The 15,885-nt window shown below is 42.0% G+C and overlaps 1 protein-coding gene across 4 annotated transcripts; it reads right to left on the reverse strand.

The window, feature by feature from the left end:
• Window positions 1–117: 117 nt before the first annotated feature.
• Window positions 118–15,572, reverse strand: ZBTB24 (zinc finger and BTB domain containing 24). Of its 4 annotated transcripts, none has more exons than XM_090037747.1 (8): window positions 15,450–15,572; window positions 13,990–14,184; window positions 12,279–13,278; window positions 11,658–11,825; window positions 11,431–11,514; window positions 10,615–10,698; window positions 8,337–8,418; window positions 118–6,624 (listed from the first exon to the last, which is right to left on the reverse strand). In XM_090037747.1, the coding sequence occupies exons 2-8, from the start codon at window positions 14,107–14,109 to the stop codon at window positions 5,808–5,810; spliced, it is 2,355 nt and encodes a 784-aa protein (XP_089893873.1). In that variant the 5' UTR covers window positions 14,110–14,184; window positions 15,450–15,572; the 3' UTR covers window positions 118–5,807. The 4 variants fall into 4 exon arrangements, with proteins under 4 accessions (XP_089893873.1, XP_089893864.1, XP_089893880.1 ...); XM_090037738.1 differs by lacking the exon at window positions 15,450–15,572 and adding an exon at window positions 15,208–15,432; XM_090037754.1 differs by lacking the exon at window positions 13,990–14,184 and having other exon boundaries at window positions 15,450–15,529.
• Window positions 15,573–15,885: the final 313 nt, after the last annotated feature.

Consider the following 15,885-nt stretch of genomic DNA (forward strand, 5'->3'; position numbering starts at 1 on the left):
GAACATTAGAGGTTTCATTAATACTGATATCTGTGCAGCACACTAAAACTGCAAAGTTCAGTTTCAGTGGTAAAGTCTTTTTATTTGCTTGGAAAAAAAAGGCAGCAGGTTCCAAAGACGTTATTTTAAATTCCAAAGTGTTATAAAACAAAGATCTGTTTACATTATGTAAAATGCCATTATGTTGTATTTTAAAGTTACTATAGTTGTAGTATAAATTTAAGAGGTACAGACCCAAGCCCTGAGTGAACATGTGAACAAACATACACAACTTTGCCTCTGACTCAGGTTTTTTAAACCTACATTTATATATTTCCCTTAGTAGTGATGCAAGGTCATTTTTAAATGTATAGCCAAATAAGCATTGTGAAATGCTCAGAAAGAGAAAGAAAACATTGAACCGTTCAGGCCAATAGCTATAATCTGTACACACTAGCAGAAGATTAAAAAAATTAGAAAGAAGAAAAAGAAACCACTAACTATACAAAGGCTGTTAAATACAATCCTCAAATTTCCATGATCCTTGTCAGCAGCAACTTGTGGTTTCTCTTGAGGATGTGAAAAGGATTGCTCAGGTTGCTTCACTCTCATCTTCAAGAGACTCTAGTATTTACACTGCTGTTTGTTCACCTCTATTTTTTTCCATTTCATCATCCCTCCTGTAGAAGTAGTGAGAGGTGACTGCGAAATACATGCAAAGCAGTTTGATTTGTGACATCTTTGGTGCTTTGAGGACAGTTCTAGGTCTATTTCACCCCACCTTGCCAGTGCGTCCTTTGCTTTTTTGCTGCCTGCACAAAGAGGAACATGGAACAAGATATGCTGGTCGTATCTCAGTGTAGGCAAAACAGAAGTGATACTGGTGATTAGAAGACAATATGCTAGAGCTAATACCTGCTATTGAAAGCAGTGCCCCTCATTTATGAAACTGTGTAAATATAACACCAAAAGTATGCTGTTAAATCAAGTTAGCTATGCTTCAGCAAGCTGTGAGCAGATGCTCATATTGGTTTAAATTTAGCTTACAGTAGTTAAATTTACACTTATAATTTATGGAGTGTTCTATTTTCATTTCATGACAAATTAGTATGGAGGAATTAGTATTTCTCTTTACTATATGGAAGACAGGGCTTATACTCACCAGAAGAAAAAAAAGACGTACCTATAGCCTAAGTACAGCCAGTCAAAAAGCCTGAGGTTAAATCAGTTCAGGTTTCACAGGTTAGTCTAAGCTGTGTAGATTGGACCGGTAAGAGTGAACAGACATTCTCTTTTGATTCTGGAAACGCGGCCACATGCCTGCAGTGGTACAAGTCAGAAGTCAGGGGGTACTAGAGCACACCTCCCTGCTCTGCTGAAGCAAACAGCTTAGGCCAAGGCTAGCCCACGCATTGTGCAAGGGCAGGCTTCCACGATAGGTGCAAAGCATCTTCGGGTGCTGTGAATTAACTTAAATCTGAAGGGGATCAGTCAGTGGCCATTTACAAACTAGTCAGAAATAGCAAGACAGCATCTACGAGAACTGGCTGTGAATGAAATGGATATGACCTTGATTCCTGGTGGAATATTTGAATACTTGTCCACAGGTAAGGACATATACTCAATCTTTGTCCCTCTGAAGAGTCAGTTGGAGAAAAAAAAAAAAAGTGAAGTGGCAAAACAAATGCATACGCATGAACAGAAACCAGAATCTCAAGACAGAATTCTAACTCTGTATGCATCAATCATGTTACAATACTGCATTTATCTTTAATTAATTAATTATGGGAGCATTTTCTTATATTGATTACATCCAAAACCCAAATCTTAATAATGTCACTGTTTATCAAGATGTGACTTTGTGACACGATAGTTGAGGTAGTTAGCTGGCAGGAGTCTGAAGTCAGGCAAAAGGCAGGGTAGATTTGTAACTTATAGACTAATTATGTACATCAGAGACGTACCTCTGATTTAGCCTATTAGATGCAAATCCACCCTACCTTTTGTATGATAGTTAAGTCATTAAGAACTTTTAATTGGACAGGGGAAATACTTGGAGCATGTTGTTTGTATGACAATGATGGATGAAAGGCATTTGTTTAAAATGTGTTAATCAGGCTCACTTTGGAAGTCCTCTTAAACAGAAGCTGAAGATGTCTTTTTACAACTCCAAAGCAATCAAAACAACTAGTTATTCTCAAAAAAAAAAAAGAACATTACACATGTGAACACAGAATACTACGTCTTATAATTTTCATTTTAATAGAAATTTACATGGAGAGAAAATGAGTGGTGCAAACTTTCCAGAGAAAGACAACATTTATAGGCATGTTGAGAAAAGTGCATGGTTTCTCACTCTTGAGAACAACTGAAATAAAAGAAGTTGCTATTTTTAAACAAAACAGTACAAGAGTCATTCTCTTGTTCACATGTTGGCTTTTTTAGAGACTGTTCTATTCTTAGTCTTACAAATGATTGAAGCATCTGTAGTAAATAAGAAATCTTTCCATTTCAGGTACAGCTAGTATCTACTACATAACTGCAATACAGGGGTCAGCAGTGAGGGCCACTTTAGAGAAATACAGTTCCAAACGTACCACCTCAACCCTAACCCACACTGCCAGAGCTGGAGCCAGAGTCACCACTCCAGCCACCCGGGAGTCACCCTGCAGCACCACCACTTCTTCCCACCACACAAGGCCCCCTGGCTTTGCGGGCCAGATACACTAGCTCCGAGGGCCAGATGTGGCTTGCAGACTGCAGGTTGCAAAACACTAGTATGATCAGTTATACCAATACATTAGTGACAGCTTGGGTATTAATCTGAAGATTAATAACTCAAAAACAACATTTTTCTTAAACTTTAATAATTAGTTTGCTTTCATTACATAGTCTCTTAGAGTTTAACCAAAGAAAGCTGTGACTTGTTTTAAAGCATTTTAGAATTCACATGATTGTGAAATGGAGATTGAAGTCTTGCACAAGGTTTTATAAGCCTGTGGCACAAGGCAGGATATGCTGTATATACAGCAGTATTGTCAACAAAAGTTACCTTGCTATGGTTTAACAACCAGGAGAACAATGTAAATATTATACCGTTATTTTGTAAGAACAAACAAGATTTTCCCAGATGAGGTAAATACAAACTTATTTGTACTTTTCTTTAGTTTTTTCAGCATCAAAAATCTTCAGTTATAAAATATTCTAGCTCTCTTTTGGAAGCTTTCCAGGTTACACAAACAAGATAGCATTTTTCCATTTTTGGAGGGAAGTTAGATAACAAATAAGCTTAAAAGTAACAACAGCAATCTTGGAGTTGGAGGATAATTCATTTTTAAAAATAAAAATTTACCCCCACTGCCTCACCTCCCCATATCAATTTTTAGATAAACTGACATGCCAATAGCTTTTGAAGGAAGCTGAGTTACAGCAGCACATTCCCAGTAGCCAGCTCAGTGCTTTGAATCTGCAAATGGACAAACACCCAGAATTGCCAATTCAGAGCAGTAGCTTTCTGTTTGGTCAATTAGATATTCAGCCATACAGGAATTTTTTTTTTAAACAGTCAAACAAAAAATAAGTAAGATGCTGCAATAGACTGTAACTGAAAATTAAAAGCAGTGCAACAGATAGACATCTGATGGTTCATCTGGATTTTAACACCCACATTAAGAAATATTTTTAGTAACCGAACCCTTAGCTGCAGCACATGCCCTACCCCAGCTTCCTTTTATAGGGTGTCTTTTCAGTAAGATTTCAGCTTATCTTCCCTACCAGGCAACTGCATTAGTGACAAATTGCACACATCTACTCTAATTAACAAAAAGCCACGCTACTTTTAAAAAGCTTAAGAGATGTGCCATATGTGACTTTATTCTTTGTTTCACTTACAGTGAAGACCAGATATAGCCTTTTCCATATATTAAGTCACGTTACATTCTATTCTCAAAAATACATAAAAATTGTTTGAAAATATAAGCTTGCTCCTAAGCTAAGACAGCATCCTGGAAGAAATATTATTTTGCACTTATGCAGCACCATATAGCAGAGAGTCTTAAAAGTGCATTGCAGAGGCGGTTAAGCAGTAGCCACATTTAATATGTGAGGCAACTAAGGCACAGGGAGGCTGTGACTTGCCTGAGGTCATACAAGCCAATGGCAGATACAGGAGTAAAACTCAAGACTTTTTTGTACTCCACTTTAGCTACCACATCCTGTTGCCTCTACATTAACTGCACTGGTTTAACATCTGTCTGAGGAACAAGACTTGTATAACACAAAGAAGTGGTGTACCAGAGCCAGTCAGTTTCAACCAAAAGCAAGAGAAAATGTAGTATTCCATAAATCAAAATGCACTTAAGGCAGGAGTGTCAAGCTTACTTCCTGCCCTGAGCCAGATTAGGACCACAGGGCTCCTTGCGGGCTGCATCCAGCCCAGGGCAAAGGGTGGTTCTGGTGGGGGCAGCTCTGGTTCCTGCCTGGTACATGCAGTGGCAAGCAGCAGCCCTGGTCCTGATGCATGCTGCATGCCCCATGCTGGATCTGGAGCTGCTGCTGCTACTATGGGCCAAGGCAGCAGCACGTGGGGTATACAGCAGTGACAGCTCTGACATGGGGCATGCAGCATACAGTAGTGGTAGGGCCACTAGCCAAGGAAGTAGGGCTGCTTCAGTGGTGATGGGCAAAACAGCTGGAGGGTGTGACCATATCAGTTCTTGGTTGCTCTCTTGCTGCTGACTGCCATGTCCACCAGGGCCCAGGAATGCTGGATTCTGTGGCAAGCCACTCCCTTGGCCACACAGCCCAACTTCTGGTGGCCTGTCAGTAGCCCGGTGGGCCAGACAGAGCAGCTGCACTGACTTAAAGGAATGATCACACTGGAAGTTATATGTGAACTTGGAGAAAGATAAGCTCATTGAATAAGACAAATGGTGATAATTTTGTGAAAAAAGCTTTGCCTGTGTTGAAAGGTAGAGTAGTTTAGATACTGTTAAGTTTGACTTCTGCAGAGGCCATGCAGACATCTAGAATAATTAACCCTAAAAATAAATGAGCCAAAATAAACTGAAAGCTGTCCATCTAGATCACCAATGCAACTTTGGATAGCTATTGTGCTGCAGAAATGAAATGCGATACCTGTAATCAAGGTTATCCAACTTTTGAGCACCTGGGGACCATACACCACATGATGCACATGCAGTCTCCTCTGGCCCTCCCAGGCACACACCCCAATGCCCCCCACCATTCAAGGCCCCCCAGATGTCAGGCTCAGTGGGCCATACTGCTCCATCCCCAGAGGTGGAGGGAGGAAGGAGACTGGAACACCAGTGGTGGCAGCAGCTGGAGTGATGAGTGGTGCCCAGATAGGAGCCCACAGACCACAAATCAATCCCTTGCAGGCTGGCCAGCAAGCCATGAATTAGACAGCACTGATGTAGTTCAGTATTGAACAGCCGGCTGTGTCTCCTGCCCAGATGCCACTCCCCATATTGCTCTGGTTGCAGCAGTCTCCAGGCTCTCCCTCCTTCCTCTGGTGTCCTTCTGTGCCCTCTCCTGAGGGCAATGCAAAGGGGCTGAAGGTAAGATTATGGCCATGTGGGTATATGGTGCAGTGGTGGTAGTGGTATCTGTACAGTGCAGCAGGGGGCATCTATGCAGCCCACAGCCCGATTTTAGTGAAGCCTGGTGGGTATGTCTGGTCCCTTGCTGCTTATATGTTAGACAGCCCTGATGTAGACCACTGGCTACACAGAAGTACCCTACAGCTCAGTTTACTGGTGGCAAACAACAATTTAAGAAAGGAACGAGGAAAAACACAGGCCTGCATTTCAAAAAGCCTGACCTTGAATTGGATGCTCATGAGATGGCTGATTTACTGACAAAGATTGTTGACCCGATTCATTCATGTGTATGTTTTGATTCTGTTCTTCACTAATTTGATGGGGCTGGACTGTATCTGGGCTAATATGAGACTGACGACTAGGTTCTTGGCTCAGCTGCATGTGCTGAGTTGGATGTGAAGATCCTGCTGTCAAATGAATTTCTTCAGTTGGTCCCTGATGTGCATGGAGATGTTCCAGTGCCTCCTTTGAAAGAGTGATGACATGCATTTGCTCAGGCTGTGCAGTTTCCATTTGGTTCTCTATCATATTTATACTTTGGATTTGTTCTGCTTGTTCTTGTTGAGCTGAAAGCAGCAAGTTCTGTAGCTGCTGTGATGGCTGAGCAAGTAATGTGAGATTAGCACCTTGATCTGCCGTCATATTTTGGGAATTCTCAGCAGCAACAATACTAATACCTTGGCTGTGGCCAGGCATGAAGTTTATGTTATGTACTGAATCAGTGACCAGTAACTGAATCTCTTGCCCTCCTGATGTGGACAGCTGATACTGCTGTAGCTGAAGAACATTTCTGACCTCTTCTGAGTTACTGCTACTGCTTGGGGCAGCACTGACTTCTTGCAATTGCTTTTCTTTTATGTGAATTTTCAAATGAGATTTCAAATTGTCCAAACGTGCAAACTGCAAATTACACTCTGGGCAGGAGAAAGGCTTTTTTCCTGTGTGCAAGATACAGTGTCTTCTCTTGGCACTTGAATCAGAGAAGGATTTTCCACATATACCACAAGAATATGGCTTTTCTCCTCTGCAAAAGAATGCAATTTACTTCATCAGCAACATCCATTTTAAAGCAACTGCTTTCTGCCAAGTATTACAGGAAAAGTATTTAAACAGAGGCTCTGCTATGCTGCAGAACACTTGCATGCAGCCATGTAAGAAAAAATTCAGTGTCAGATTTTCTAGATTTTTCTTTTAAGAACTGCACAACGGTGGGACCAAAACTGCAATAATTTTTCTATATCCAAAAGCTAGTAAGATAAACACAACCACTGTCATACAGTAATAACTGAGGTTATAAAACTCTGCAGTTGGAATTTGACAAAGAACAAATGGCACCATAGACACCAAAATGATCAGAAAAATGCAGCCACCTATTTCAGACCTTTAAAAGCAGTAGTCATTTTAAAGATAAATTTTTATTTCCAGCTTTTTTAGGGCTGGTTGACAAATACCTAAAGGCTAATTTCCTGCCTACAAGCAACTTGGAAAGACCAGAATGTAATTTACTGTACTCTAATTTATTTTACTTCATGCCTCAGTTAAAAGATCTAACTCTGACATTTTATCACTGTGGTCAGTCTACATACATCTCCCTACACCTCCCTTTGTTTCCCCGTTATTTAGGAGGGGCAAGATTTACTGTGATATCTTTTATTGGATCAAATGTACAGCTGAGGAAAGATGCTGGACAAACTTTCTGACATACATTTTCATCAGGCCCACGCCCCTCACAGCTATACATTTTGTCTAATGAAAGATCTCACAAAAACTCTTGCCTTTCATACATTTCCTTGACCATCACAGCTACAATGTTTCAACCCTACTACCCAATAGTTATTGCACTTTTCCTTTAAAATATCAAGCAGAATTCCATGAGAAAACTATTTTCAAACATGTTAAAATATGCACTGCATTTCACACTTCCTTCCCAGGAATAAATTGGCCAGATTGCCCACAATAATTGCCAGAGATGTTTCTATCTGGAATCTACGCCACAACTGTCACTCATGTTTGAATGCCCAAGGCCACATCAGCATTAGGGCTTGGAAATGTTTGACACCAATTTCAGGCACACATGACTAAATGCAACTGTAAGAGTTTAGATTTGTATATGCCCGGGTTTTAAACTGTTAAGCAAGTGAGGCATCTTTTTTACACCATGACTGTAGGGACTTAATACCTTTCTGGAGAAGTTGACAATGTCATTTTCACATTGTTAAGTGTTACTTGTTTAGTTACAGACACAATACTTAATACTGTACAATACACAGATGTAAAGACAGACTTTGTTTCAGAGGGGAGTCTTGCCTTGGTTCAAGGGGCACAGGGCAGGGAACAGAAAGCAGAGCACCAGATGGGGCAGGGGAAGGGGACTGGAATGGCACTTGTGAGGTGTGAGGCTTACTTTGTGTCATACCTAGCAAAAAGGTTGGCTCCCCCACTGCTTTAGAACAATGTGTAAAAACCCAAGAATATAGAATACGGGGCTCATCATTTTGACTGATTTCTCCATCAAAATTTCTAGAAATGTTCAAATGCAGTGAATATAAGTTGGTTAAGTAAACAGCAAACATACATGCTAATTGAAGCTTTTACTAAATTGACCACATACCAGTTTATGGAATTATAGCTACTCAGGGTAGTTGGAAACCAGCACATGATACACACACTGTACTAGATTTTGGCTTCTTAAGAGCTATGGTATAATACAAAAAATTCAAACCAGCAAAGCCATACCTGTGGATTCTGATATGAGTTTGAAGAGAACTTTTTGCTGTGAACGACTTGCCACAGATTTCACAAGTAAATGGCTTCTCACCTGCCAAAAAGAGTTTGACATACATTCAAAAGTTATAGTTAGTGTAGAAGTATTATTATTAATAAAAATGCCATTTGGTTCCTACATATCACTCCTCCTTAGTGGGTCTCAAAGCACTTTACAAAGTATATGACTTTACAGTCATTATACCCATTTTACAGATGGGGGAAGTGAGGAAGGGAGAAATTAATGATTTGTCAAGGTCATCCAGCAGCCCAGTAGCAAAGCCTGGAACAATAGCAGATCTCTAGAATTCCAGGCCAGTACTGTCCAGCAGATCACCCCAACTCCCTAGGATGTTCTTAAAAAAAACTACTGTCCATACAGTCAAGTGTAAATGCAAATTACTCCCGTTTTTTCTTAACTCAAAATGAAGTAGTTACATTCTTATATTTATAGTGCAATGGAGTACAGACAGCTGAAACTCATGGGTCAGAGTTGCTGGTTAACTAGGGGTATAACAGGTTTTGTAAGATACATTTTTGTCTTACTCCTCCTTGAGAATCTGTGTTTAGGTTTCTTAAGTCCAAGGGCAATAGTGATATCAGCTGACCTAGGCTTTTCACAAAACTGAGAAGAAAAATACTGAATCTACTTAAAAATGGTACATCTTGCTTTGGCAACATTTTTGAAAACTTGTACAAAGTGGGCACATGTACATGAGACACTAACTGCACAGTAGCCTAATAGCACTGCCCAGCAGTCTGCCGGGCAAAAGTCATGCTGATATACTACTGTACAGTAGTATTAGGCTACTGCACAGTAAGCATCACAAAAAACCTGTGCACCAGTGGTACTGCACACAAGTTACTATGTATCGATTTAGTACTTAGATATCCAAATACTAAACTTAATGTGCAGTAACTATAGCGCATTAATGAACGTGTAGACACACCGAGTATGTCCTAATGACTCCTTTTATCAAAGGTCATGTAAAAGCTGACAAGCATAGACATTTAATACTAGCTTTGAAGCTCCACTGAAAACGTGATGTTCCTCCATTTTCAGCTTGCTTCCTTGTGCCTAGAAAGAGCTGGTGACTCACAATCAGTGATGTTTGCCACCTGAAGGACTTGAGGAACCTGAACACAGATTTTCAAAGAGGAGAGAGGCAAAGATTGCAGATTTTTAAATGTTTATAGCCCTGGTTAGCCATTTCTGATGCCTCTGCCTGAAGGCAGTGCTTCTTGCCTTGATTAAAAGGCAGGGAAACTAACAAGTGTTACTGTGTAAACAAACTACAGATTTTTATTTGTACTACATTTTCTTTATATTTTAATGGATTCGTAAAACAGAACAAAATCCCCGATCATCTAAGCCCCAGGACAAAGATTTGAAACTGAATGTAAAATGTTTTACTCCATTTAAATGCTCGTAATATTTCAGAACAGGAAAAACTGGAATCATCCTGTTTTTACTACTATGTACTTCTGTAATTAATTCATTCCTAGCATCTGATGAAGTAGGCTGTTGGCCACAAAAGCTCATGCCTCTCTGAACCAGTTAAGGTGTCACCCTGTCCTACCTTCTGCTTGTCTTCAGAATCATACAGCTAACCACCTCTGTTTGTACTTAGTATTGTACTACTTAAAAGAGATTTTTTAATATTTTGAGGAGAAGAGACAGTGTCAAGAGTTACAAGTACTATAAAAGTTCAACATTCATTCTATTCTAACTCTTTCATTCTTATGGTTCATGGTATTCCTTCTGTGTCACTAGCAGAGAAAGCAAGAAGGGTGAAGCTAAGATTTCTAAGGATTCTGATGTCACCCATAAAAAGATGCTGTTAAACAAAACACAAAATACTTATTTTATAATAACAGCTCTCCCTGAGTGTGTCAAGCTCCTCCTTGAACTTGACAAGGTTTTCAACTCAGATTAAACAAGCAAGCATCTCAAATTTTCTGCAACTTTTTAACTTAAAACCCCCCAAAAGAACAAAAACAGAGTAGCCCTCCTAATACAGCATTGCTTTGGAGTTGTGTTCACATGAGTCATCTTCTGTGCTTTTTATGAACAGCAGAAGCCACACCTAAGGGACATACTTCCCCGCTAAGAACCTGGCGACTATTATTGAGAGGAAACAGCTGAAGCTCATGTCTCTGCCAAGAAGAAAGGGCAGTCTATGAACCTTACTATAGCTAACAATTATGTTTTATCTGCTTTTTCTGCAAAAATAATAATGTACAGTATTACCTGTATGTGTTCTTAGATGTTTCTTTAACTGAGCTGCATCCATGAATTTGCGACGACACAGGGTACATTCCGGCAATGAATGGCCTTGTCGCAATAATAAAAAAAGTGTCAGTGCATAAATGATCCCCTGTACTTCTTCAGTGATCTTTGTTAAAGCATTTCCCTGCAAAATAACCACTTTAATATAATATATAAAGAAGACAACAATGATTCACTGGTAATTTCTAATGCTGCAAGTTAATAGAAATTGTAGCATATCTTTCTCTCTCTCTCTCTCTCTCCAAATAATTATATTGTTGAAGAAAGGAGACTGTTTTAGCTTTCACTGTCCCAAGAAATCCCATGCCTTTCTTTTTGAATTTTGAAAGTCCTTAATTTCTTCCCACTCTACATGTTTATGATACAGTCACTGACCTGTCCACCAGAACAGGACAGGTCAGGACTTATTTTAAAGCTCATCAATACTATTCAGCAAGAGGAGAGGAATGCCACAAGGTATAACGAATAGTGAAGAAAGCACTAGTTTTATAAAATCCCAGCTTACCTTGGGCAGAAATGACCAGGATTAAAATAATAAGACACCAGTCTTTCAAACAGCAGTGCAAATCAGTGCTTCTTGACCATCTGGCAAGCCTGCTTGGTTAACTATATTTCCAACATATCCCATTCCTTTGTCAGCTGTTCAGTTCTTAATTCCTCATATGTTCACTAGCTTCTGTACCAACAGTTTGTTTCAGAAACCTTATCAAGATCTTTGGCAACCCATCACAGAATATTGACAGCCCAAGCCACCTCTCCAACCCAAATGTGTTATACCTGTATGCACTCGGTAGTGACTCTTTAGTTGTCTCTTTTGGCTGAAAAACTTTCCACATTGATCACAGGTAAAAGACTTCTGTCCTGTAACAAAAAAAAATCCAAACTATCTATAGAAACACAGTACCCTTGTATAAATTTAGACTCCTTACACTGAATGGTAGCCAGCACTCAAAACAAGCCTAATATAAGGTACGGTTAAGTTAGAGTTGTCATAGGATATTTACCTGTATGAAGGCTCATGTGCTCCAAGAGGGAATGCTTTGTCGTCAGAGCCTTGTTGCAGACAGTACATGTGTACGGACGTTCTCCTGTGTGCATCCGCTCGTGAACCTGGAGAGAGTGCTTCTGGGAAAAGCCTTTGCCACATTCATTGCATTTAAAAGGGCGTTCGCCTAAAGGTAAAGTATCAACTTTGTAAATATTCTAAGCTGGCAGTATGTTACATTTATTATACAGTTTTCAGTAGAGCAGGAGATTTCAGAAAGAAATTAAATAAAAGACCTTAGCTTCTTGTAGCAAACATATGAAAGTATAATCATTTTCTGTTACTATACGCACTGACGATATCCTGTTTTCTACTGGGCAACTAGAACGCAATCTACCCACAAACATAAAGAAGATTATGTTCTCGGGTGAAGATGGAACTAAACTTTAGAAAAAACAAACCAAGAAAACCCCACCAAAACCTAAAAGATGCAACATATCTAGTTTGTTACTGGCAGGAAGAACTGGCTAAGAAATTCTATGTTACTGTAGCACCATGCAACATTTAAATAATCTCAGTCAAACCAACTGTAATAAGTTACAGTACCCCAACCCAAAATGAGCAGTCTTTTCATGCCTACCTGTATGACTTCTCTGATGAATAGCTAAAAAGTGATTATATTTAAACACTTTGCCACAGTCTTTACAACGAGCTTCAGAACCCGTGCGCTTTTTTTTCCCATCCGTCCTTTTCATCAGTCCTTTCTCTTCTTCATCACCCAAAAGTTTGTAATCTTTTAGCTTGACAGACCTCCGTAACCGACGTTTGCTATACCGACTCTGAGTGCTCTGTATTCCTTGAGATTTGGGATCGTAGTTCTCATCCTTTTCAGCTGACAGATCTACAGCAGCATCTGACCCACAAGCATGTTCGGTTTCTTCAACTTCTTTCCTTATTGGACCTTGTTCATCAACAACTGCTTCTTCTAACGCAACTTCTTTTTTCATAAAATTTTGTTTATTCTGCACAGAATTATTCTCTCTTAGCTGTACATCTTCAACAGAAGGTGTCCCTAGTTTTTCGTCTTGGGTATTCTTGACTTTTCTTGGTCTTCCTCGCTTTCGCTTTGGTGGATCTTCATTTTTCTTGTCATTTGGCAAGACAACTACAGAAGCCCCATTATTAGAAATGACAGGTAATGCATCATTTGGGCGACGGTTTGTCTGATAATCTGTGAAGGCCCATACCAAGTCATTCACTTTTAAGAGCTGTGCAGTAGCCAAGATTTGTTCTGTACTTTTTTCACTGGCCTGGAGATAACCTGTGTACATGAATTCTAGTAGCGCACCAAAAGTATCTGCAACCATGCCTTCCAGCATATAAATTGACTGGCCTATCTCTCCTTCATCTACAAACATCATTGAAAAGTACTCACTGCTGGCAGCCAGTAGAGCTTTGTGGGCTCTGAAGTGCACGTTTTCCACTATTAAAGTAATATCACAAAGAAAATCTTTTTTCCTTTGTTCCTCAAAATTAGCCAGAATGGTATCTCTGTGAGCTTTGGAGTGGATAACAACAAGTTTCTCTGAAGTGTCTGGAGTTTCTTCTGCCATTTTTACTGCAAACAGGAAAAGATTTTCCTAGGAGAATAAACAGTTTTATAGCAAAAATAAATCACTTTACAGTTTGCACTGCAACCTCCCCACACTAATAACAGCCTGCTCTGCAAGAGGATTAACAGTACAGAAATTTCTGAAGCAATATGAAAACTTGTGGTTTTGCTTTAAAAAGTAACATTAATACTGACTTTTCCCCTTCCAACAGAATAAGATTTCTAAAACTTAAGAAATGAGTAAAGAAACCCCCTTTTGGGAAGAAAATTACTATTGCTGTTTGTTTAGTATCCATTTGCTTCTCAGCACCCTAATTGCTGCCCCTCCTGAAAATAAGATATATTTTTTGCAATTAAAAGCAAACTAAGCAGTACCACTCCTCTCAGCAGAAACAGAACAATGAAGCTGTACCATTTTTCTACAAAAGTCATGTCTAAGTTTTCCCTGGGACTATGCCATGGAATCCAGACCAACTGAAGTCGATGGCAAAGTCTCCACCAAGTTCTGGATTTCACCCACAGGCCTGTTCTCCAAAGCTCTGCTGATATAACACCAGTCTGTTGGCAAAATATTGTGCACATCCAAGTCCAAACTTCTCTGAGGCAGCAGTTACGCTGCCTTAGCTGAAATAGACTTCTTCTGTTGTCTGAGGTGTGTCCACACCAGAGGTTTTGCCAGAAGAGATAGATTGGCTGATAGGGAAGTGATCTTTTCATATCCTAAATTGACAATACCTACCTCAGCAGAGGTTGGTAGTATAGATTGGCCTGTAGTCCTTGTTGATGCTATATGCCAGTAAGCACTAGACAGTTCAGGCAGTTTGTGCTTGTTGATCCTTTTGGTTACTGTAGGTGTCATCTAACAGCTTTCACAAAAGAACTGCTCCCTCTCTGACCTTGCTGTCTTTGTGATCAAGGAAAATCTATCAAGCACCTTTAAAGAACACATTTGGGAACAACAGATCATAAGCAGGCTGGATGCTAGGAACCAAAGACTGAATACTAATACCAATTTTATAGCACACTAATCTACCTGATTCCTGATGCTCTTCCTATGCTCAAAAGGGTTGCTATGGTCTGTTGTGCAGTCTCAATCCCCCCCATAATCAATTTTCTTTTCTTAACTGTTTGGGTGATGTCTGCTAACCTAGGACTTTCCTCCCCTGGCTTCCCTCCAAACTTACAGCTCCATTCTCTGTTGTTAACTGCGATCAGTGGCCGGGCCACTTTGCTCCTCAAAACGGATGAGGAATATCTGGCATTCGAGAGCTTGTCTAACATCATTTCAACCACTGAGTTGGTCTAACAAAAGGCACTGTCCACAACATCCCTGCCTCCTGCCTAAAAGAATGAAATTAAAAAAAAAAAGCAAGCCACATCCTTGCGCCCTGCAGAGACGGGACTCACAAAGCACGTGCAGAACATGCCCAAACTTCCCTGCGTGGGCCTTTTGCAGTGCTCCTCCCCCTCCCAACTGCTTTCCCACAAGTGCATGCAGCTGTAAGGCCTCTGCACTGCAGCTGGGCAACTGGGTCAGCAACACTGCACCCTGCAGTGGTGCATCCACCAGAGGACTGGTTCTCGGGTGGCTTCTCAAGTGCTCTTGCAGCACCTCGCCCTGCTGCACAACGAACTGGCTTCAGTCTGCAGGTAGCTGTGGCCTGTGTGATGTCCCTGGTGCCCATTCCTGCCTGGGTGCCCAGACGCTGAGCTTCAGAGCCCAGGGCTGACTTTGGCTCACTTTCTGACAGCTGCTTCTGGTAACCCCCTGGCTTGATCTTGTCTTGCCCCTTACTTATGGATGCTCTGTGGTCCTACCAAGCCCCCAACCTCCTGGCCCCGGGCAAGCCACCCGTCTATTTGACCGGTCTTGTCCCCTGTCCGTTCCTGTCTCAAGGCAGAGGTTGCCTGGCCAGCACCTGGGGGCTCCCTGGATTCCTGCCCCGCGCTCCCCTACCCGCGTTGCCCTTTATTTGTCCCACGAGTTGAGCTGACACATCCCCTCGCTCCTCTGCTGCCGCAAGGGCCCGTCCACGCGTGTCCAACAGGCCTCAGTCCGGACCCCCCCGGCTCTACCCACTAGGCCTCCCCACTCGCCGCAGCGCGGGCCCCGGAGCGGGCGGGACCTGCCCCGTGGCCGCCTCGCCCTGGTCACGTGACGCCCGGCCCCTCTCCCCGGGGCGGCCTGGCAGGACTCACCGGCGCCCTTGGTCCTCCCGCCGCTCGCAGCCGGGCCGGGCGGGCGCGCCACGTCCTGCGTCATCGCGCTGCGCGCGCCGGCCCCGCCCTCGCGCCCAGCTGCGGCCTCCGGGCACCTCCGCCTTTGGTGGCCGCCTCCCCACACCCGCGCGCGGCGGCGGGAGGCGGCCGGAGACCGGGGTGCTAAACGCTCGTCCGCGCGGTTGTGATTTAGTATCGTTTATTTCGAAACTGAAAACACCCCGGGCGCGTGAAGAGATCTTGTGTCGGCGCGGGCCGCGCTGCTCTTCCGGGGCGGCGGCCTGGGCGCGACGGCTGCAGGGACGAGACCGCGCGGTTAGTTGAAGTAGGTCTCGCACAGTGTTCACACACACACACACACACGCACGCACACACGCGCGGCCTCTCTGGGTTCAGCAGGAGCGCGGGGCTATTT

Source organism: Crocodylus siamensis, chromosome 1 (assembly GCF_052110815.1).
Source record: "Crocodylus siamensis isolate JL-2025a chromosome 1, ASM5211081v1, whole genome shotgun sequence".
Classification (NCBI taxonomy): Eukaryota; Metazoa; Chordata; order Crocodylia; family Crocodylidae; genus Crocodylus; species Crocodylus siamensis.

Excerpts from the sequence above, each read along its gene's own strand:
- ZBTB24 (XM_090037747.1), bottom strand. The coding sequence starts at position 14,109 with ATGACACCTACAGTAACCAAAAGGATCAACAAGCACAAACTGCCTGAA. Across the intron at positions 10,699-11,430 it reads TCACTACCGAGTGCATACAG|GCCATTCATTGCCGGAATGT; the intron begins GTATAACACATT and ends TATTGCGACAAG. Across the intron at positions 6,625-8,336 it reads ACTCATATCAGAATCCACAG|AGGAGAAAAGCCATATTCTT; the intron begins GTATGGCTTTGC and ends ATTCTTTTGCAG.